The sequence below is a fragment of the Coffea arabica genome, chromosome 11e (assembly GCF_036785885.1).
Source record: "Coffea arabica cultivar ET-39 chromosome 11e, Coffea Arabica ET-39 HiFi, whole genome shotgun sequence".
Taxonomy (NCBI): Eukaryota; Viridiplantae; Streptophyta; class Magnoliopsida; order Gentianales; family Rubiaceae; genus Coffea; species Coffea arabica.
This window is the reverse complement of record NC_092331.1, coordinates 54,334,311-54,358,840: the sequence shown is the minus strand read 5'-3', so window position 1 is coordinate 54,358,840 and position 24,530 is coordinate 54,334,311. Positions and strand designations below refer to the sequence as shown.

Sequence of the window (24,530 nt, the reverse complement as noted above, 5' to 3'; positions counted from 1 at the left end):
TTGCTGCTAATCCTGTATTCCATGAGCGTACAAAACATATTGAAGTTGATTGTCACTCTATCCGTGAAGCATATGATGATCATGTTATTTCTCTTCCTCATATTACCACTGATCTCCAAACTGCTGATATATTTACTAAAGCTCTCTCCCGTCATAGACACAATTTTCTGGTTGACAAATTGATGCTTTTTGATCCACCAGCATCAATTTGAGGGGGGATATCAAGGGCAGTAGTTGATTATGGGATCTGGTCTACTAAATGCAAAAGTCAAGAACAGCTGCTTATGGAAGTCAAGGACAGCCTGCTAGCAAAAGTAAAAGTCAAGAACAGCTGCTTATGGAAGTCATGGGCAGCAACTGATTATGAGATCTGATCTGCTAGCAAAAGACAAGAACAGCTGCTTATGGGATCTAGTCTACTAATTGCACTAATCAAGCAGAGCTGATTATGGTCTACTATATTAGATGTATATTAGCATATATGTAATTAATACATTAGGGAGGTAGATATTCTGACGGAGGAGAGAAGGTACAGAGTTTTTCTATTTAAATGGAAAAGATGCACAAAAGAGGCATTCGGTCTTTGATCTAGAAAACTTGTCACTAAAAACATATTTCATATAATTGAACAAAATAACTCCATTAAATATCAAAGACTAAACTACAATCTTATTGTGTACCAAAAATAAGGGAAAAGCAATAAATTTAGCTATCAATGTCCATATGCAAAAGGGAAAAAAAGTCTAGAAATTGCTATTTGCAAATTGAAACGGAATTGTGAATCTAAGTAATTTTCATGAACATCTATTCGTATAATTTCTTGCTATTTCTAGTATGTGTATGACTAATCATAAAAAGTGAATAGATTAAGTGCCTATAGATGGTGGAGGGAGAAGGAAAACAAAAACTAGATTTGCATGGAATATTATTATAAGAAGATGATAATTGAGGAAGATGAATTATGAAAGGAAAATGATAAACAGTCTAAATGGGTCATTTGGACATTATAACGGCCAATTGATGTGGCACTACATAGATAACTTTTTTGATCCCCCTTTTGAGTTAATTTTAGCAATTTTCAATTCTAAAAACATTACCCACCTTGATTGGTAGCACAACCTATGATTCGTATGGATTAAGTATTTTTGAGATATTTTTCGGATCTCTCCCGACATCAATTCCCTTTTATCATATCATAAACTAGTTTACTCATACCGGTAAAACTTCTTCCTAAAATGCCTAAACAATGGCTCTTTCTATTTTTTTGCCCTCAACCTATTTTGCCTAAAATGCCGTAGACAATTACAATAATTAAAGGCTTTGATTCTGGTTGACTACCATAAAAGGTTATTAAATTAGTATTAGAAAGATGATTTTGTTGGTTTGTTTGCAAATTCGAGATGTAGTAACGAAAAAATTTATTTGTCAAACAAATACGAAGATTTGATTCATGATAAAATTGAGATTTTGGATAGTTTAAATGTTAAGTTATTTCTATTTAGTTATGTGTGCTTCTTCTTTATTCAATAAGTATCTCCTTCTATATCTTCCGTTAGGATGTAGGAGAGCTAGTTTGTATATCTAGGAAGAAAATAGTATTGACTGGTGATAGAGATGGTGGAGAAGGAAAAAAGAGAAATTGGGAAGTAGTCACAGTGAAAAAAGACAGAGAAGAGTGAAACAAAGAGAAAAATGAGTAAAAAAAAAAAAACGTAAGACTGTGATTTGACTTTTCTGACATGTATGCCACGTCAAATGTCCACATTCGATCCAAGGATTCAAATTTTGGGTTTGTATCATCACTTGTCATGAAATAGTGTTGTGAGAATCTAATTGCAGAGTGGAGTTTAAGTTCCCTATTAGTTTCACTTCTACTTTTAAAGGTGATTATTTCTTTTCTTCTTGTGGTTTCTCTATTTTGTTTACTCAGTTTGTAAGATTTTTTTTTCCTTCTCTATATTTATTCTTGAGTATTTAACCCTTATTATGATAATTAGAATTTTTTTTATTTTAACATATGTTTGAGTTTTGTTCTTTATTTTTTTAACTTGTTAGGGGTACTTCATTGAAAAATATTGGAATGAGAATTAAAATGACTCTCATACTTATTGCGTGGCTAATAAGTATATGTATTAAAATCTTAGAATAAAATCTATAAAGCCAGCACCTCTTAGTACCCACTTTAGAGATTTTGATGAATCTCAAATTTGATTCTAAAATTTGAAAAAAGTAATCTTAATAAAAAATATCTTTCTTTCTTTCCCATCCTCTTTGCATTTTTGTGGCTTCGTACTGCTACTACTTGCCCCTCCATCCAGTTTTATCTCTTTTCTACTCCATTTCTACCTAATCCTATCCACCTTCTACCTCCTATTATCACCTTTTCTTTCCCCTATCTCTCATCTTCTCTCACTCCTAACCTCACTTCCCTTCTATTGCTAGTTATCTCATACTACTCGTTTTATTGCTAGTCATCTCATACTACTCGTTTTATGCCTCACTTTCAATGAAATATCTTTCCTTCTCACCTGTTGACCTTTTCCTCATATTCTCCTTTTCTAAACATTTCCAATCTCCACCACAACCATTGTCCTTCTAAGGGGAACAATAAATCAATTAATTCACGCTTAAACCTTACAATTAGATGGTGGTTCTAAATTCATACTGATGTGTGGTGCACCCATTTGGTCTGATGGTGGTTCAGTCCCCGTCATGTTCCCCTGGTTCAGTTGGACCACCCCATAGAGTAGATTCTCTCCCCCTCCCCCCGAGGCAGGAGAAGGAGTAGGTTAGGTTAGACTAGATGTGCGGTTACGACAAAAAAAAAAAAAAAAACCATACAACTAGCTGTTCAGATTTATTACTCCTTGGTTATTCATATTTGCTAGTTTGATAGATACCTGTCATAGTTGAAGTTGATCATGAAGATTTTATTCAGTTGAACAAAAGGAAAAAAAAGAAACAATTTAATTTGATAACCATTCTCAAGAATATTACCAAGCACTAATTAGAATAAAATGCTTGTATAAAACCCATACTGATATTTTATATATGAATCTAATTTATTAGTATGAACTAAGCACCTCTTTCATTTTTCTTTCTTTGTTTTGGTATTTGTATTTTTTTTTTTTGAAAATCCTCTACGCCTCTCATTCTTTCAATTTTATATTTTCATTTATATTGTTAAAAATTTAAATTGCCTACTAGCTACAATTTTTTGCTTTTATATACCTTCTCTAGATGGAGGGCAATTGTGATAAGGAAATTTATGTAATTTGATCAAACTTTAGGCCTAACTCGTAGTATAATAAAACTTTAACGGAGGTAAATATGATTAACTCTTTTTTTTGGTTTTCAGTTAGGCATTCTTTAGATAGTTTGACAATTCACTACTTCAGCGAATGCTCATTCAGGAATTTCTACCTTCTTATTTTGTACACTCTAACAGGAGATGCTTGAAATTTGGAGATACCTGAAAATCTGACTTGTAGTTTGGTTAAGACTCCGGGGTACTAAGTCTAATTAGCCAAAAAAATTTCTCCCGTTCCAGCCTTATCAGGTGTTAAACCCATCACTTTTACGAGCTCCAATCCCACCAAAAAAGCCCCAAAAAAAAACGAATGAGTAAAATTCTCTGTGTAAACTCTTGTAGAAGTCGTTCATTTTGCTAATCAAACATTTGAATTTTGCAGAGAAAGAGAAACATATACACAAATTCTTGAAAAGCCACCATGTTTAGAACTCCTGGGGGTGGGAATGTTTCGAATCAGACCCCAACAACCTCGGACAGTGGTATGATGATGGACCAGAACACAGCCCATCACCAGCAGCTACAACAGCAGCAGCAGATGCAGAATGGTCAAAGAAACAATCCCAGTTCTTCTTCTACGTCTGCTACTTCAAGGGCTCTTCAATTTCACCCTGCCAGACCAGCCATCGTCGACCTTTTCAATCTTTACTTAGGAGTAAGATAACAAATCCCACAAAACATAAATGTTATAAAGTTCAAATTTTTATTCCGTTTTCTTACTGTATTTTTGCTTTATTTTCTATGGTTTTGCGTAATTTGATGTTTCATTGCATTTTCATATTTTGGGCTTTTGTTGGCAGAAAAAGAAAGCTCAGGAACGATAAATAGTATCAGTAGAAAGCTGAAGTTTTTTATATTGTTTCTTGCTTTACTGATGTTCTGATTTGTGTGGTATTGCTTAATTATGTTTGATTGCATTCTTGTGTCGAGTGTTTTAGTTGTCAGAGAAAGAAAGCTCAGGAAAGATAGAAATTAGTATAAAGTTCAGTTTTTTATCTATGATTTTTGTTTACTATCTGCTGTTTTCAATGGTGCAGCACGATTTGTGTTTGATTCATTTTTTGTGTTGTGGGTTTTTATTGGCAGAGAACTGCACAGCAAAAATCGGATGAATCAGCCCGGGAACCACCGTATGTAGAATCTTTTATGCAGTTTGTTTCAATCATGGGTTTTGATAAGTTTGACATGGAAGTTATTTTGATTTTCGAGGGCTGTATGGAATGAAGTAGGTTGATTATTTATTTGTAAAACTAACTCTTGGTTAAATCATGATAATAATTGTATTCCATGCCTTGGATGTAGTTTCTTCTGATTGGAGTTCGTGTTTATTTCATCATTTATTTATTTATTTGTTATAGGAAAAATTAGGTAAACCTTTGGGGTTTTTTTTGCTATGTGTTGTTAAGATGTGATAAAAAATTCCTTTCTTTATAGATTCTTGTAATCTTTTTGTTAGGTTTGACATGTTTTGTATAGTTGTCTTTTCGTTAAGATCATTTTTGGTTCATAAAGGAGTTGATGTGCCATTGATGCGCCTCATTTGTGGGCCTAAGTTTCAATTTTTACAAGTCTTTTGTGTTTTTGGTTGGAGGATTAATTGTTTAGGTGGACTAATTTAGTTTAGAAGTCATCAGTCATTTGCAGGAAGTGGATAAGTCCAGATGTAAAAGTGGAAGGAAGCATGCAGGGTTGGCTGATAGATAAAGCCTCAGTACTAGTTAGAAAGGTTGGTTGACTCAGGTTTTAGGCAAGTCCAGACATGATGTGATTGTTTGATGTGTAAAAGGATGATCAGACATGTACGACAGAGGGATAGGATTCTCTCTCTCTCTCTGTATCGTGAAAGGCTGTATTTGTTGTTGAGTTGGGAAAAAAGAAAAATAGGTGAAAGTCATCATTTGGTAGCATGTAGCATGTTATCTTTTTGATGGTTCTCAGACATTTCTCTGGTTGCTGTTTGGTGGCCATCAACATCTCTCATCAACTTTATTTACTGCAAATCGAGGAGGTTGATATTAGGTGTGAGACTTGAGATGTTCTTATATGCAAGGTCTCCAGTAAGTGGTCAAAGTTGTCCCTAGTTAACCGGAACTGGAATAGATTTGGCTTATCATTACTTACGTTATACAAATAATTAACTTGCATTTGACATCTAGTTTATGGCCTGACATCTTTTTCAGTACTTTTTGATTTATTAGCTCATTTAACTTTGTTGTGCAGTAAAATTTAAGTGTTTCATTTGTCTGCAAATTGCTTTTAAGATAGGGAATTGGTGTCTGTTCTAGGTAAACTTCGTTGTGCAGTAGAATATAAGTGTTTCATTTGCCTGCAAATGCTTTTAAGGTAGGGAACTGGTGCATTCTAGGTTAGAAATCATTGTGCAAGAAAGTGAAAATTACTTATTAAATACTTCAGTCTGACAACTTTTTCCACAATTATTTTATAGACTTAAACTGGACCCTGAAAATCGCTCTTATTCTTTTATTTCTATAGCACTTGAATTATAAAATCGCTCACATTCTTTTATTTCTATATCACTTGAATTATAGCAAATTGAGCATATTGCATGTAGCCATAAGGAAATTTTATTTTATCCTGTAACGTATAATCTTGCAAATATTGCATGGTAATTTTGCAAGGATGAGAACTTGTAAATCACCCTCTTCCATCCTGTGAGCTTCTAGCTAGCATCAGGGCATAAGTTAGTGTTTTAGTACTTTTGAAAACATTCTTTTATCACTTGATTTTTAAAATACAATTTGTATTGATAAACAGGAACAAGACACAGAAGCGCATTAGTGCTCTCAATAGAGATCTGCCACCTCGAAATGAACAGTTCCTGTTAGATTTTGAGCAGCTACTGAGTCAATTTCAAGTGAGATTAAGTTTAAAATCACTTATGCTTTGTGATCCCTTTTCTTTTACTGGCCCATTAGCATTCAGACTTGTACTTATCTTATATGTTATCTCCTTCAGGACCAGGATCAACTGCGTGCTTTGACAGAATCTACTCTTATATCTCTGGTTATTCAGTGTAGAAGTCACGCACCCCGAGCAGAATTTCTTCTTTTTGCATTGCACAGTCTCTCTAGCATAAGTTACATAAACTGGGATACTTTTTTGCCATCTCTTCTCTCTTCAGTTTCTTCTGTGGAGGTTTCAATCAGTCAAGGAAGCCAATCAGGGGCTACTGTCTCTTCTGCGACTTTAACACAGTCTGGGGTGTTGCCACCTTCCAGCACGGTTACTAATCCCACCAATTTTCAGTCATCAAGTCCTGCATCTCCTCTGCCTTCTGTTCACTGTATTGGATCCCCAGCTCAATCAGTTGCAGAACAATCACCAATGAAGTCCCCTGATGTTGGTGGCGGTCAACAATCAAATTCAAGAATCAACTTAATTACAAGGGACAATTCTATGAGCAACTTGCGCCACTTGTGTTGCAAGATAATCTTAATCAGCCTAAAATTTAACCTAAAGCCATCTACCCATGCTGATGTTTTCTCTCATCTGTTAAATTGGATTATCAACTGGGACCAAAAACAGCAGGGTATTGATGAATTTGACAGTGCAAGATACTGGAAACCTGACAAGGCACTGATTGAATGGCTCCATAGTTGTTTAGATGTGATATGGCTGTTAGTCGAAGATGATAAATGCCGTATACCTTTTTATGAACTTGTGCGAAGTAACTTGCAGGTCATAGAAAATATTCCAGATGATGAGGCACTGTTCACACTTATTTTGGAGATCCACAAAAGGCGAGATATGATGGCCATGCACATGCAAATGTTGGATCAACATCTTCATTGTCCTACATTTGGAACTCCTAGGCTTTTTCCTCAGGCGATGAATAACATGTCAGGTGAAGCAGCAACTCACATGAGATATCCACCAATTACATACCCAAGTGTGCTTGGAGAACCACTGCATGGAGAGGTAATCAATAATGACCTTTTCTTTCCTATGATGATGAACTTTGATGACCTCGTGTTCTGTTTGCTTAATAGCTTATTGCCTTCTGTATGAACTCTTCTAAAGTGTTAAACTGATTGAAGTTTATTCAAGAACTTGAATGTACAAATATGTAACCTACAACTTTACTTGGGTAAGTAGATAATTTCTTGAGAAGATTATGGTTCTGGATTTTCTGTGATGACCATTTTAAAAAATATACTTGATGGTATAGTTGGTTGGACATACTGGTCACGAAAGGCCAACTAAAACTGATTGACAATATATCTGAGATGCTTTTAAGTTGTTTTTATATAAAATGTGGATTCCTTATTTCCATTATTATTTTTTTACTTGCTATGTGTTTTATACTCCAGGGTAAAACGGGTAAAGGTGCATGCAAAGCTACCTGCCATACCGAGGTGTCTTTGTTTTAAGATAATGTTTTAAACTGGAATTGTCAGACAAAATAAGAAACAAGAAAAGACACTTAGATTCAACTGGACTTTTCCATGAGGGTTGTCTGTCAAGTTTTGAATTGTCAATAGGGTTTTCTTGTATAATTGTAGAATGGTTTGTCTTCAGAAACTGAATTAGGAGAGTTGAAACACTTTCTTTCTTTTCAATATTTTGCTTCTCGATTTAGGATATTGCAGTATCCATTCAGAGAGGAACTTTGGACTGGGAGCGTGCTCTTCGTTGCATAAGACATGCTCTTCGTAATACACCATCACTTGACTGGTGGAAGCGTGTGCTTCTTCTAGCTCCCTGTTACAGGCTTCCAGCTCAAGCACCAACTCCTGGTGCTGTCTTTACTGCTGAAATGATTAGTGAGGCTACAATTGATCGGATTGCTGAATTATTGAAGCTGACAAATTCAGGCAATATTCTCATCCTTGATGTTATACCTGTTTTTCTCTTTTTAAACTGGGATCAATACAACATTATGTGGTACATGAAAGAAGCACTTTACTGATAGAAATGCTGTTAGTTTATCTCTGAAGCCATGAACTGGAGATACTGATCATTAGTTTTTTATGAGTTGTGGGAAGGGGACTTTTCTGCAATTTGTAAATCTCTGTCCGTTAGCTTTGTTTTTATGCTTGCAGTTGCATGTCCTGATCTCTGGATGGCTACTTTTACATCTATTTGATCTCCAGCATGATACTTGTAGTGTTGATTTTCCTATACAATGAACCTAAAGAAATGTTTCGGGAAGGAAACAAAAGATTGGAATTGGAGTTGCATTACTTTACCATGTCAGCAGCATGAATGATGTGAATTATCTGTCCTTATATGAAATAGCTCTATAGCCAACAGTTAGCAAATCTCTGGCACCTGAATGATAATATAGGATTTGTAGATAGTTTCCCCACCTTCCACATCTAATGAAAATTGTTTCTATTTGTTTCTTCTTTTTTATGCTTTTGTTTTGAATTTTTTCAAAATACCTTATTCTTTCTTTTTCTTTTCCAATTGTTAACTTTGCCCTGCTCTAACTCTATTTGGCAGAGATAAATTGCTGGCAAGAGTGGCTTACCTTTTCAGACGTATTCTTTTTTCTTGCGAAAAACGGATGTCTTGATTTTGTTGACTTTGTGGACAAATTGGTTTCTCGGCTTCAGGGTGGTGATCAGCATATCCTCAGGACAAACCACGTTACATGGTTGCTTACTCAAATTATTCGGGTTGAGCTAGTAATGAATGCTTTAAATTCAGACTCAAGAAAGGTGGTCTTAAACTTTTGAGCCACTTGGCTTTCTTGTGTCTTAATTCCATCACTTGGCTATCTTGTGTCTTAATTCCATCACTTAGCTTTCTTCTGTCTTAATTCCATGCATGGACTGCATTGATCTTGCTCTGATTATTTTCGAAAAATGTATTTATTATTCATCTTAATATTGAAAATGTCTACTTGTCATCTTTTTTCTTGTTTAGAGGAGTTAGCACTCTGATTCTCCCATCATTTTTTTTTGGAATTTAAGTCTTTAAGCCTGGACATGTGAAATCTAGATGTAGAAAGTTTCTAACAGCGGATATCTGAATCTTAATTTGATCTGATTATGATTTTTTAAGAATGTAGTTCTTTAATTTGCCCTGGTCTAGTGGTCTATTTTAGAAGGAAGAAAAGAATTTGCCCAAATACAAACGTTCAAAACATGTATGGTACCAATCTTATGTGCAAAAGTACATGAGAGGTAATTTTGATATCCTCATTCATACATACCAGAGGGTGGGAGTGCATAATAGAATATTGGCATCCTTACTGTTGGGTGGACATTAGTTCTTTGAGTTGAGTACTTTTTCCCTTTGAGTTGAGCACTTAGTAAGCTTGTAACAGGATGATGGTCATGTGTACAGGAGAAATCTGCTTTCGGACTTTTAGGGGCGGAGGGGTTTGGGGGAAGTTCTTTGGGGTTCAAAGGTAAAGGAAATAGAAGAGAAAGAGTAGTGGGTGGCTTAGGTATCATGGTTGTGATATGCTGATTGAGAGGTAGGCCAAAGGTTGGATAGATTTGCCATAAGTCAAATGGTCGAGTGGATTGAGTAGTATAATCCAATGATCATGAGAGAACCTGTTGTGACCTTTAGTTTAAGGGTGTTTTTCTATATTATTTCGTAAACCGCTTTCTGCTGGCAGGTTGAGATTACGAGGAAAATTCTCTCATTTCATAAAGAGGCAAGTTCTGACCCAAATAATCCCCAAAGCATCCTGCTTGACTTCGTAAGTAGTTGTCAGAACTTGAGGATTTGGTCGTTGAATACATCAACCAGAGAATACTTAAACAATGAGCAGCTTCAGAAGGGAAAGCAAATCGATGAATGGTGGAGACAAACAACTAAAGGTAGTGAACAGATCAAGAATGCGCTTGTACTTTACTTGAAGTTTTTAAAGTTCATCATGTCTACAACTTTTAGCTGTAGCTCCTGCGATCATGAAAGACAAAATTGCATGGCAAAGTCTTGTTAGGAGAATATGCTACTGTACTACAATCACCTAATTGGACCAGTTGTTGCTGGGAGTAGGGGTGGGGGATTGAGATTGGGATGTGTCCTTCTTTGAAAATATGACTTAATCATCCTTGATCAAATGAAATCTTCTTTAAAATTATTGAAGAGCTGAGTCATTGGTTGAAAAGTGACTCTGTCTGTTCTTTTTATAGTTTTCTTTTTTTAAAGAGATGTGTCTTGGTATTTTTATTTTTATTTTTATTTTCATACATGTTTGCTGTTTTACTGGATTTTTTTGGTTGCTATACCCTTTGGATTTCTATCCAGGAACATTAAGTACCATCTGTTTCCATTATTTTCAGAAATTTGTTGCAAATAGTAAACTTTACCAAGTAAGAATGTTTATGCTTGTTTCATTTACTGACTGACTTACCATCCATTTGACATTTTGAAGTGTTTAATTTTACTTACTTTGATTATTTCTTTTTCTCTTCTAACATTTTTTTGGTCATATTGTAATCAAATTTCAGGTGAGCGGACTCTGGATTATATGAATATGGATGACAGATCGATTGGTATGTTTTGGGTTGTGTCTTACACCATGGCACAGCCAGCTTGTGAATCAGTGATGAATTATTTAGCATCAGCTGGAGTTACGGAGCTGTTACCAGGGTCAAATCTGCAGGCTAATGAGCGAATTGCAGTGATGCGGGAAGTTAGTCCACTGCCAATATCACTATTATCGGGGTTCTCCATAAACCTATGCCTAAAATTGACATTTCAGATGGAAGAATCTATGTTTAATGGACAGGTCAACCATCTAGTTTTTTGCCTTCTTTCTCCTACCTTTATGGAACTATTTCCTTGGATAAGGTAAATTCAGGTTTGTCAAGTCAAGCATTATACATAAGTGATGTTATTCAAAATTGAGCAACTGGTGCCAAGGATATAAGTAGAAGAGGTTATCTTTGGGAATCTGCAAAGAATTGGTGCTTCTCCATTGTATGGGTGTCTCATCTTCTTTTCTTTTCATTTATGTAAAAAAGTTGTTTGTCTTATGCTATTTGACATGTTATAATAAAATTGGTAGCCTACTTTACTAAGAAGTAGACCAGATTACTCCCTCTATCCCTAATTGAATGTCCTACTTTTAATGTGGCACAAGTATTAAGTATAAGCAGTTAGTGGTAGACGTGGGTTTTACTGCATTGGTAATTTGAAATGTAAGAATAATGGGGAACATGTGGTTCCTTATTGTAGTTGTAGGTATAAAAAGTATGCGGATGGTAAGAGGATTTTGGAATTTCAAGTTTCCATTTATGGAAAGTGGACTCAGTTTTGCAATGGGCCAGGCAAGACATTTGATTTGGGACAGATGGAATACTATTTTTCTGGTGCTTGTGGCATTTGAGTGTTAGTGTCTCAAAACGTTGTTATAGAATTATCTTTCTAATAATAATGGTCCATGAGTACATTATAAATTGTAGTTCTTTTTTTGTGACTTTAGGATTTTGATGCAGGTCATCCCAAACATTGCAATGGTGGAAACATACTGTAGATTGCTGCTGATTGTCCCTCATTCATTGTTCCGTCCACACTTAACTGTAATTACGTTTCCTTTTGACTTGCTGTTTACATTTTCATAAACCACTTTTCTGATTTTGACTCTATAGTTCAGCAGTACAGATTTGTTCAATGAGGAATAGTACATACATATTACCTCAATTTATTTACTAAACGAAGAAAATTGTATCACCGTGAAGGACTCAGTGACAATCTAGTTATTATTGATTGTACCGCATAAGTTCAATTCCAGTTTTGTACAACTGAATCTTCTCTTCTGTGAACTAATTGTTGATGTTTTGTTTTGCATCTTCTGAAGTTGCACGTTTGAGGATAGTTGAGGTTTATTCATTGCTATCAGGAAAAGCTAAACATAGAATGAAGACATAAGCTTAGGTTTCATGTATGGGATGCTTAAATTGGTAACTGACTAAATTTGGTCCTGTTCGATTTAAAATAACAGAGACACTGCAACAATTTACAGTGTTGCATTATAACCATTCAATTATCTTTTATGTGCTTCATTTTTCTTCTTTTTTCTTGGTATAGTAAAAGAATCTTATGAATAGGAATTAGTAGTACGTTAGTGGAGGCCAAGAAATCCTTTTCAATAAAGAATAGATTTATATAGTTGCTTTCTAACTTGGTGATTGCCTGATTAACTTCTGATATGTGGCTTCTGATTCAATTTAATGTTGTTAAGATGGAAAACATTTTTGTATAATCAGGGTTCCTTATTAACTGGGCTTCTTTGGGTCTTGTTGGATCTTTGGAGCGTAATATACCATGGAAATTTGGCTATGTTGACATATATTTGCAATAATGTGTAAACTTAAGATTCTAAAAAAAGTTTAACAAAAAAAAGAGGAGAAGAAGAAGATGATGATGAAAGTTTTCTTCATTTTTATGTTCTCTCTTCTGCTATCCTAGATTTTTATGGTATCTGGGGTCTGTTTAATTTGGAGCTCTACATTCCCTCGATTGCAACCAAATTAAAAAAGCAGGAAAGAGATTGCTGATGTCATGCTATAGCTGAATGGGATGATAGAAATTGAATCTTACTATTAATGAAGGGAGAGAAAGGTTTGATCTGAGGGTCTCTCTTCTCTTTTTAGTTTTGTTTTTTTTTTGGTTAAAAGTTCCTCTCTTTAAGCTATAACTCCAAAAATGACTTTCAACAAAAAAAAAAAAAATCATCCATAGAATAATAACTCTCTAATTATATGACTACCTATCTAATGAAGAGAATTTTTGTTTTCTATCTCTGACACGTACTGCTATAAAAAATTGTGTATGCTTATTAAATAGACACTACTAATTTAATTTAAACTTTTCATCATAAAAAAGTCAATAATTTTTGAACTGCAGTCACATTGAGCGTGGCAGCATCACTGATGGGTATAAATACCATAGTACTTGAAGTTTCTTAAGGTATTTGGAAGGAGAACTAGATCGTTGTGATAGAGATCGCCTCAAGGATGGGAACAGAATTTACTGAAGTACTTAGATGCCCATATGTAAATCTGGGGTCTCAGAGTTGGATGATTTTGAACTTGTTGAAGATTAGAATCATAATGAAAAGTTCAAGCACAATGTTATTATGGAACTAAAGAAGTGGAAGCCTGTATGGGCCTAAGGTTAAATAAAGTTGACTCTAAAGATACAAACAAGATGACAGCCTCGCAATGTAGATTATTGGAAGTGGTCTATCTGAAAAATAGCTAGTTCTATTGTTTCTGCTGTTCCGCCTTCCAGATAATTAGATAAGATTAATGCTATCTTGCTTCCTAAATGGACATAGCCGGAAAGCCAGTTCCTCTGGAAAGGATTCAGTTCCAGCAAGTTGGAATTAATGTCAGGCCCTTGGTTAAGGTGACATAGAGGAAACGATATCCGATCTATAGGGTTGACACATATCTGACCTGACTTTCGAAAGAAATTAATAACTAGTTCTTATTCTCATAGCAACTTCTCTGTCTGGTAGAAATCTATCTGAAGGTAAACAGTTACCATAAGCTTCTCAATTCCTTTTCATAGGAGCACTGTGGTTTAGCAGCCTTTGAGTTTATAGTGAAATAACAGTCAGTTGTAGCTGGCCAACGTGAAGTTGGTGGAACTTTAAACACAAAAAGGTTCCCTGGCTATAAACCACATAGACTAGAAGATTGAAGAACTAACAATGGATGTGCTTGGGTCTGGGCCTTGGATTTGTGGAGAACCATAATTCTAGGTAGCAATTGTTTAACCAACTTGACATTGGACCTCTAAAGTTTTCACATTTTATTTGCTTGGTGATTCAAATTTCAGAATGCATTTCTACCTTAGTTCTGTTTATAATCAGATCGTCCACATCATAACAACTTTTACTGGATTTCTTTGATTAGTATGTTGTCTTGATGATAGCTTCTCTTGTTCTTTGGGTAGGTAAGCTTAGTGGATGATAGCTTCTTGTATGACATTCTCTCTGTTTCTTTCTTTTTTCTTCCCCCAGTTTCTTATATAACTTACCATTTCATGTTTTTTTGTGCCAAGTACAGCATTTGAGTCAAAGGAACACTGCTACTTTGACAAAGCCTGGTGCTTCCATTCTGTTGTTTGAGATTTTGAACTACCGCCTTCTTTCACTTTACAGGTGATTAAGCAGCCTGTGTATAATTCTGTTTTCTTCTTTTGATTGGTAGCAATTTTCCTTTCTGTACTGGCGCTACTTATAAGAAACTAGAAGACTTTACTGTACTAAAACTAATAGATTAAAAAAACAAAAATAATAGATAATAGGCTGTCATTCATCATGATAATGGAATATTTCTTCTCTCGATCCAAACTCTGGGCTGGTTTAGATTACCACTGGTTGAGCTTCTCAGAGTAAATCCATTTAAATGGTGATGAGGAAAAAATTTCATTGTTTAATTCTTCAGGTACCAAGGGAAGAGCAAAAATTTGATGTATGACATCACAAAAATGATTTCTTCGCTAAAAGGGAAACGTGGAGATCATCGCATTTTCAGATTGGGGGAAAATTTGTGCATGAATCTGCTCTTATCATTGAAGGAGTTTTTTCTTGTGAAGAGGGAAGGGAAGGTAAGAATTATGGCTCTGAGTGATTTCATAATTTTTTTTGCTAAAGGAAAACTTAATTTCACTACGTAAGCTTTTGCAGGGTCCAACCGACTTTACCGAAACTTTAAACCGAATAGCAATAACTAGTTTGGCGATCATTATTAAAACACGTGGCATTACAGACTTCGATCATTTGCTATATCTTCCAACAATGTTGGAGCAAATATTGGCAACTAGTCAGCATGCTTGGTCTGAGAAGACTTTGCGTTATTTTCCATCTGTCCTACGTGATGCCTTGGCCGGGAGGATGGATAAAAGAGGCCTTGCGATCCAAGCATGGCAGCAGGTAAACTGCATCTTTCCTCCTTCCTTTAATTTTACAGGCTATATGACAGTGTATGTGTTGCATTTGGCGGTGGTTCCACCTTACTGATGAAAACCTTTCCATAAAAGTTACTATTTTGTGTCCCTTATGCTGCTGTTTAATTTTCATTTGTTTCTGAATTTAGTTAGACTAGTCTCGGCGTTCAATGAATTCTCTCCTGGAACAGATTGCTTTGTGAATTTGGGATAGGAGGTTGGAACAAGGCACAACTACTTCATGGTGAAATTATGGCTTCTCAAAATTTTATGGTTATCTCCTCCTGTAGAGCATGCTAAGAAGTTGGCGTCTAGTAAAATTAAGCCAAAAGAAATGATCCTTGTCAAACACAATTAATCCCCCCCAACATCAATGAGGTGGGATGGGCATTGTTTTAGGAATATTTTGCAGCATTCCAATGTTGTTGCAAGTTTTTATGTCATCAAGCCCATTTACATGAAACAAAGTCTTATATTTCTTGTTCGACTCTTTACTTAATGTAATTCCATCCTTTGTTTTACTTGTTTAACAAATAAATATTAAATATTTTTTCATGCCCCACTTGCAGCTGTTGTTACACTTGCAATTGGTTGAAGTGATAATCCAGTGTTCAAGTTTGGAGGACACTAAATAAGTATTTTCAACGTATTATAAGTTTTTAAGTGCCAGACAGGATAAAAAAGGGTCTGAGCTGACATTATCTTTAAATTCCAAGCCAACAGTTTTGTGCTTGAATCTAACAGTGAAACTGCATCATTGACTGCATATTTAGAATTTTGAATTTCGGGGCTAAAATGTCAACTAAAATCCAGTACATACAGGCAAGAGATATATAGTTATATCTTTTTGTTGGATCCTGGGACTTGATACTTAAATTCAATATTGGCAGGCCGAAACTACAGTGATTAACCAATGCACTCAGCTTCTTTCACCGTCAGCTGATCCTTCCTATGTCGTTACTTACATAAGCCATAGCTTCCCTCAACATCGTCAATACCTGTGTGCTGGTGCTTGGGTGCTGATGCATGGACATCCTGAGAGCATTAACAGTGCTAATCTTGTAAGACATAGCTCCCTTTCTAGATCCATCATTCTGGTTAAGATGGAGAATTTTAGCATTCATATGGGCAGTATTTCCTATTATGATTAAATCTTCTCCATTTAACACATACTAAGGAATGCAGGGACGTGTCTTAAGAGAATTTTCTCCAGAAGAAGTAACTGCAAATATATACACAATGGTGGATGTGCTACTGCATCACATTCACTTGGAACTACAGCGTGGACATTCCCCACAGGTTTTTCTATCAGCTTGCTTCGCTTTATTTTCATCATCTTTTCCGTTGACATTTTTCTGTTGGCGATGCAAATTTTTACTCAATGAGCTTAATTTTCCATTTTTCCTCCTTCAGGATCTTATGCTAAAAGCTTGTGCAAACCTTTCTTTTTTTATTTGGACCCATGAGCTACTGCCTCTGGACATTTTGTTGTTGGCGCTTATAGACCGTGATGATGATCCACATTCTCTGCGGATTGTGGTATGTTTGTCTGTCAACATACTCTGACTACTAAATGATGCATTTACATGTTTCTGTGTATGTATATCATGATATGGATTGGATTTGCTAGATGACCATTCTGATTTGTATATCGAGCCATGACATTGACAGTGGCGGTTACTAAGGATATGGGATGATATTTTGCTCTCGAGTATTGATGTTTATTTTTGTGACTAATCTGGTTTAGATATCCATTTTTGGGTAAAACTAGAGCTCATAATTGGCAACATACTATAACTTATGGTGATGTGACTTCTCATTCTATGATTTCTGTCATTAGCCAACTTGAATCAATAATAGTTTATGATTTCTGTCTTGGCTTAGTTATAGAGCTAATTCAAGTTGTATTCCTGAGAAATGTTTTTATAGGGATGAACATATTGTTGGGTTAACATTCTTTAACTCAATAAAAAGGTGAATCTGGATCAGGTACTATAGCTTTAAACACACTGTGCTGAACATGTGAAGTTATACTTTGGACTGAAAGTTTTGATGACTTTAATGCCAAGATAGGTGAATAACTCCTTATGTGATGTCACCTGGTTCTGGTTAATTCCTTTGGAGACGGACGTGTGCATATGGCCTAGTTGAATAGAATTCAATGTTCAAGGCCTATGTTACTCTTCTTTTACTGGAATAACATTTTTAGTTTCTTCTCTTTGCTTTTAGTTTTAAACTGTTTCTTCCTGGAACTTCTAAAAAAAAAAAAAATTTATATTGTAATTTTGACTTCTGAAGGCAGCTGATTCTGATTAAAGGAGACACTTCCACCATTTTTTTTAAAAAATGCAGAAGATTGATTCCATTGAATGGGGGAAGATTAATTACAAAGACAAATGTAATGAACTTTTACCCCATCCAATCCAGTTAAATGATTTACATAAGTGGATGTGATGAACTTCCATCCATCTGGAGACTTCCACCATCTCTTCTTTTAGATAAAGCATATTTTTTCATTTCTCTCGTACTTTAATACTGTTCATCTACCAGACAGTCTGAGTCCTTGGATTTTTTTAGTCACTTTCCTCTAGGTCCAACTTTTTCATACACTGCTACTTTCATGGTTTGAACTGCACCTCTTCACCAAATGGTTTCGTTCAAGAACTTGGACTGTCTCAAGTTGCTCTTACTCATCTCCCACCATTCTAGTTTGTCTTATATGCCTTTTTTTGCTGTTTGAATAAAAAATGATGATGGAGATCAGCCACTAACACTTGTAATGAAATTGGCATTTGTGTGCTGAGTTTCCTGTTCCGTTTAAATTTCACTGCAGTAGTCATAATTGTAAGAGGGACCACTAAAAGTTTAACGTGTTGGTGTTAGTGAAAGGTCTGGGACAAGATTGTTAATTTTTTTTCCTCCTGCTGGCTCTGTTTTCCGAAGAATCTGTTCTTGCCTGTGCAAGAATGCCTGAATTCTGCCAATGGCAACTTTCCTGTGGCTCTTGGGATGTTGGTTCAGAACTCATCTTGACTTGTATTCTAGTTGTACTAGTCATGATGTTGCTTGTGATGGTATGTCAAAGTAAATTTCTAGTCAAAGGAAAAGGAAGAAACTATACTCTTAAATGTGAGAATCAGGTCCTCTCCATCAAAAGCTGTTGGAAATCTTCATAAACAAATCTGATTTTGTCTCAAAGGAAGTTAATTATTTTAAATGGGTTCTATATGTCAGATTACTCATAGAATGCTGGATGAAAAACCATTTACAACCTCACTTAATTTTTTCCCTTTTTCGATTGTTTGTGTTAATGCAATCAGATGAGTCTACTGGAAAGTAAAGAGCTCCAGCAGAGGGTAAAATTGTACAGTATGAATCGTGGCCAGCCTGAGCATTGGCTTCTTAGCGGGACTTTCAAGCGTGTTGAATTGCAAAAAGCTCTAGGGAATCATCTCTCTTGGAAGGAAAGGTGAAGCTTTTACTCTGAGAGACATTATTGTTAGTTGCTGAAGGTGCTAAGCTCTAGATTCTGTGACTGGGTTGGAAGTGAATCAAGTAAGAGTGTGAGACTTATAGCTAATGATTAAAGTAAAACCTCAGCGGATTCATCAACATTAATGATGAACTTCATGTCAACTGGAAAAGTTACTCTAGATTGTACAATCACAAGTTTCATGATGCATTTGCATTACGCAAATTTAAGCTAGCCAACCTAGATATTCACCCATTTGGGGAATGTTGTAAAGGATTGACTATGGTGAACCTAGTCTTTTTACCATCAGCTTCAACCAGAATCTGCTGATCAGATTAGTGATATCATGTCATTTCGAACCCACTTAACTATTTTTTCAGTATTGCATTTCAATTTCTTCCTATTTCTTTATGCTAGTAATTTCAAGTGGATTTGTAGACTAAGGTTTGTAATGGCTCTACTCTTCTTTGCAGATTTCCCACATTTTTTGATGATATTGCTGCACGTTTGCTACCAGTGATTCCGCTAATCATATATAGACTGATTGAAAACGATGCTATAGATGCAGCTGACAGAGTTCTGCAGCTGTATAATCTATTCTTGCATTATTATCCTTTAAATTTCACATTTGTTCGTGATATACTTGCATATTTCTATGGTCATCTTCCTGGGAAGCTTATCCTGCGGATATTGAGTGTGTTAGATGTCAAGAAGGTAATGATATTTCATTTTTTCTTTGATTTCTTCCTTTAGTCTTCCTCTAACTCTGCAACGGTAATACTTTCAGATTCCATTTTCTGAATCCTTTCCCCAGCATATTAATTCAGCAAATGCTTCTATTTGTCCACCACTGGATTACTTTGCCACTCTGTTATTGGGTCTGGCGAATCATGTAATTCCTCCTCTGAGTAACTCTTCAAAGCTTGGACCTGCTGGAGATGTCTCCATTAGTTCTGCCAGGATGCAACATAATAAAACTCAAGCAGCTGCACAGCCTGGGCAAACAAATGCATCTGAAGGCCAGAAAGCATTCTATCAAATCCAAGATCCTGGGACATATACGCAGCTGATACTTGAAACAGCAGTGATAGAAATATTATCTCTTCCCATATCTGCATCCCAGGTTGTGTCATCACTTGTTCAAATTGTTGTTCACATACAGCCAACGCTGGTCCAATCCAGCAATGGAGTACATGGAGCTCCTGGTGTTGGTGGACAAAGCTCTGTTCTGCCAACTTCTCCATCTGGTGGAAGCAATGACTCGTTTGGTCCAACCAGAACTAGTTCCTCGCCCTCTGGAATGAACACATCTAATTTCATTTGGCGAAGTGGTTATACATGCCAGCAATTGTCATGTTTACTGATCCAAGCTTGTGGTCTTCTACTGGCTCAACTTCCTCCGGAGTTTCACGTACAATTGTATATGGAAGCTGCACGTGTTGTAAAAGAATGTTGGTGGCTTACTGATGGAAAAAGGTCAGCTAGTGAGCTTGAATCCGCTGTTAGCTATGCTTTGTTAGATCCAACATGGGCTGCCCAAGACAACACTTCTACAGCTATTGGTATTCTTTTTCTGAACTTTTACATGAGCCTTTTCTTGATATAGTTGGCGACCCTCTCTCTTTCTTGTTCTCTTTTTGATTTTTCTTACAACTCTGATTTTGTAAAAGAACATAGCTTGTGCCACGTGTGAATACTACCCAAGGATTCTAGCATTAACATGGATTTGAAATCGTATGAAGACTTTTAGGGGCATTCCTTTTGCAGTATGATGTCCAAAAGTTCGTTGAGGGTTAGAAATTGGCTTCAATGACCCCAATTTGCGAGCAACCTGGGATTTGGGATTTGTTTAAATCCAAACAACCTTGATTGAAATGTCAGTATGGATTTGAAGTTCATGCTCAAATCCCTCCACTTTGACTCTTATCACCATTTCCTGCTATTCCAGACTGAATGTAGTGTCGTGATGCTTTTGCTAAGTTGAGTTGAGCCAGTTGGGCGAAATAAGGATTGCACTAGTACTTTCTGACTATCTTTTTCCCTTTGGGATAACGATGTGGCATTATTTAAAGCCAATTGTTGTTTGTGTCATTGATATATCAGTAGTCATTAGTCTATTACTAGGCGAACTAACAAACGTTCCACTTCAGTAAACATTGTTTTGTTCCTTCTTTCTCTCTCTCTCTCTCTCTCTCTCTCTGTGGTTGGTGGGGATAGATGTTTGCTGGAATGACTGGAACTATGTTACATGAAACAAAATATACTTCCAAGTACAAGTGTCAGTTGAATGAAGAGAAGCATAGATTTTTATTATCTTGTTTGCTAATAATAATAGTAGTGTTTGTTGTTCATCTATGCTACTGTTAGATAATTCCACCTATAATATATGATTTTGTCCAAATTATATTTCTAATTTATTTACATTGCCCTTTCCCCACTAGGTAATGTTGTGGCGTTGTTACATTCTTTTTTTAGTAACCTTCCGCAAGAATGGCTAGAAGGCACGCACCTAATCATCAAGCATCTTAGACCCGTGACATCGATTGCAGTTTTGAGGATAGCATTTCGTATTATGGGTCCACTGCTTCCAAGATTGGCCAATGCGCATCCCCTCTTCAGTAAGGTGCATATAGGCATTCATAGTTCTGGACATACTCTCTCTCTCTCTCTGTCTCTCTCTCTATATATATATATATATATATACACAAACCCCACTGAGTTGATCTTTTGAACCTGCTTAAAGCCATGATGACTAAATAACCAATCTTGGGGTAAACAGTTGCTACTGCTTTTGTTTATTTCGCTCTTGTATATAGGAAATGAGATTCGATTTTATTGACTGCAATTTTTTAAGCCATTTTCTGTATAGATATATAAATCTGTGTATCCATTATGTGCCTTTTTAGATATGTCTGTACATTTTATTGCTTGGAATGCTTAGCATACTTCTGAATGGAAAATTTACTGCCTGACATTTGTTAATATTTACCAGTTTTATATTTACCAGCCTTAGAGATCTTTTTTTGTTGTTTTTCTTTGGGCTTCTTATAGAGAGCCAGGGTACAAAGTTTGATCTCAATTAAGTAAAAGCTTTTCAAATATAAATGAATCATAATTAGCAAATTTTGGTGTCTATTTAAGTCATTCTGAAAAATATATTTACTTTGTAGGGAGAAGTTGGCATTTCCTTCTATGACTATTTCCCTCTTCCATATGAAAGTCAAAAAACTTTTCTCTACTTTTGGCATGCATACTAGGTAGAAGTCACTAATTCTTTTCTCCATTTATTATTATACTCGCAATTTAAATTTAGAATGCTTGTATAAGTTGTATAACATTGTATGCATGGTCTAGTGAGTGGCAGACCCAGGACTTGGAGAGTTATGGTGCAAGATTTGAGAGAGTCCATATCTAGTAGAGCCATTTATTACTTTTAATACAACCTTTTAGGGGTAAAATCTAATAGATTTATAAGATTATAACTGAAGAGTCTAATTCTGAGTTTTTATCAGCTCGTAATTTCTTTGCACTCCCCCTTCCACTTTGTGATAGTTGAGATTTTGACATTGATAAACGAACATGTATATGCTAGTTGATGTTGACTGACCATCTTATGTTAAACACTTAACGAGGACATTATTCTATTATTCATCTTATTACTTATGTGACCTTGCCATTGGCTTGTTGCATTGTTAATTTTGTTCATTATTAGTTAACTCTCAACGTACTTTGAGAAAATCAGGAGTCTACCCAATTATGCCACCATAACTGTTAGCAGAGGCATAGAAAAACTTCTTCCTTACTTGTCTGTGTAGCTTATCTTGTTTGTAATATCCGTCCAAGATGCTATGTTCTAAATATGTTTAATGCTCAAGAATAACATTTTGATGAATTAAAGTTGTTCGAGGAAAGTATTGAATGCCTTTTTCCTTCTTTCAGGTTCACTTGGAATATACAATTTTGCCTCTTTTTGGATTACAAATTTTTTGCCATTAGCAATCTCCTTTTGCTGCATTGAACTGTATTTGTTATTATTTAACTATAATAATCTCCACTTTATTGTGCTAGACATTGTCACTGCTGTTAACGATAATGGTGGATGTTTTTGGCAAGAATTCTCAACCATTAGCTCCTGTTGAAGCATCAGAAATAGTAGATCTCATTGACTTCCTGTGAGTTGGTCTTCATTGGTTTTTTCTTAAGTGGCATCTCAAGAAACAAGTTAAATTAATATTGCCTTCTTATCATAATATATTGCTTTGTTCAGCCATCATGTTATTCACTATGAGGGGCAGGCAGGGCCAGTACAAGCAAGTAGCAAGCCCAGGACAGAAGTTTTGGCTCTTCTTGGAAGAGCAGCAGATAGTTTACGTCCTGACATGCAGCACCTTCTTTCACATTTAAAAACAGACGTAAATTGTTCCATTTATGCAGCAACTCACCCAAAGCTTGCACAAAATACCTCTTGACAAGTGGAATTGTTTGCATTCCTGGTCACCAAGTCATCTGAGATACAAAAAGAGCGATGGAGTTGCTGAAACCTCTGTTTCAGCTGTGTGTGTTAGAATTTGGAATCTGTTCATACTTGGTGCTTTATGTATGTTAGCACAAAAGCGCATCTTGTAAAGCTACAAAATTGATGGATCTGATATCATGGAAAAATTACTTTTGAGCTGATCATGATATTTCCCAATATACCAAATAACCTGTAAACTTTGAGTTTCACAAGTTGTAGTCGCTTGCAAGGTCTTGTGTCATTACTGAGGAGAGTATTTCCTTTGCCATTGTCCCAGTGAAGATTAAGATGAAAGGAACTCCAATGGAGATCCATGTTCTCCTTCGCACCTATAATTTAGGATTGTACATATAAAGGGGTTGAGGAGAAGAGCAGGGTTGGCATTAAAAGGACAGTATTTGGGTGTAACATTTGCTTTCTTGGGAGAAAGAGATGAAGATCAAAGGATACCTATTTCATATCAGCGGCACTCCTTTCCTGTGGTAATTTATCCTTGGCTGACCCTCTTTGTACACAATTGTAACTTGTTCCAGTGCATATGATTATCTTTTGGAAACCTTTTCGGTCTGGTCTAGAAGGCTGTGTTCCTCGCATCTGTAATCTTGGCCAGGTTGAACTTTTGATTGCTGTTGCGAATATTTCTTGCTAAATATGCACTTGCATTCAACACAAATCAGGTACTTTTGCAAGAACTCAGTCGTGTTTGAACATTTCTTGCTAAATATGCACTTGCATTCTTCAAAATCAGGTGCTTTTGCAAGAATCCAGGCATGTTTCCGAGGAATTAATGAAAATGTCAAGAAGGAAGGCAGAAACATGCAAAAAGAGTCTTTGATAAAGTGATATGAATCATGAATCAAAAAGAGACTTTGGTAAAGGTCCCAGAAAAATAAGCCTTGGCTGCAATGGTTTAACCGTCACGGACAATAGTAACTTCGATTTCAGAGCTGTATTTGCAGCAGTAATGAACCAAAACTAAGAGGGATTTGGGTGCTTGACTTGGCAGAGGAGAATGATTTCCTCACATTTGCTTAATATACTCAAGTGAAGTTTGTGTTTAAAGGTTTCTTGAGTGAAATATTGGATAGTTGATGGGAAGTCAATGTCTGTAATCTGACTGTCAATTTTTTACTTTAGATGTAAATTCAATTCTCTTGTTATTATTATTTTCTTAGAGATGATCTTACTTTTTGATTGTTAATTTGCTTTTCTTGTTACTGTTTTCTGAAAAGCTAATTGTCAAGATAGTTCTCTTTCTGGCCCAAGTTGCATAACAGTAGCCAAAGAGTAGGGTAGATTAGACTGCAACCCTCTGTAATTGTGTCTGAGTTTCATTTTGCCCC

General features: G+C 35.8%; 1 protein-coding gene across 7 annotated transcripts; it reads left to right on the top strand.

Annotated features, from left to right (window-relative positions):
• Positions 1-3,360: 3,360 nt before the first annotated feature.
• LOC113718550 (mediator of RNA polymerase II transcription subunit 23-like) lies at positions 3,361-23,764 on the top strand. Of its 7 annotated transcripts, none has more exons than XM_072072482.1 (22): positions 3,365-3,559; positions 3,693-3,965; positions 4,397-4,440; positions 6,086-6,185; positions 6,287-7,249; positions 7,911-8,145; positions 8,777-8,994; positions 9,906-10,110; positions 10,747-11,027; positions 11,737-11,820; positions 14,317-14,411; positions 14,698-14,860; positions 14,940-15,185; positions 16,090-16,260; positions 16,385-16,498; positions 16,613-16,738; positions 18,520-18,668; positions 19,145-19,385; positions 19,459-20,233; positions 21,113-21,294; positions 22,740-22,843; positions 22,939-23,764. In XM_072072482.1, exons 2-22 carry the CDS (start codon positions 3,732-3,734, stop codon positions 23,138-23,140), a joined length of 4,932 nt encoding a protein of 1,643 aa, XP_071928583.1. In that variant the 5' UTR covers positions 3,365-3,559; positions 3,693-3,731; the 3' UTR covers positions 23,141-23,764. The 7 variants fall into 7 exon arrangements, 5 of the variants coding, with proteins under 5 accessions (XP_071928587.1, XP_071928584.1, XP_071928583.1 ...); XM_072072484.1 differs by having other exon boundaries at positions 3,404-3,559; positions 21,113-21,289; positions 22,939-23,351; XM_072072486.1 differs by lacking the exon at positions 4,397-4,440 and having other exon boundaries at positions 3,361-3,559.
• The last annotated feature ends 766 nt before the right edge of the window (positions 23,765-24,530 follow it).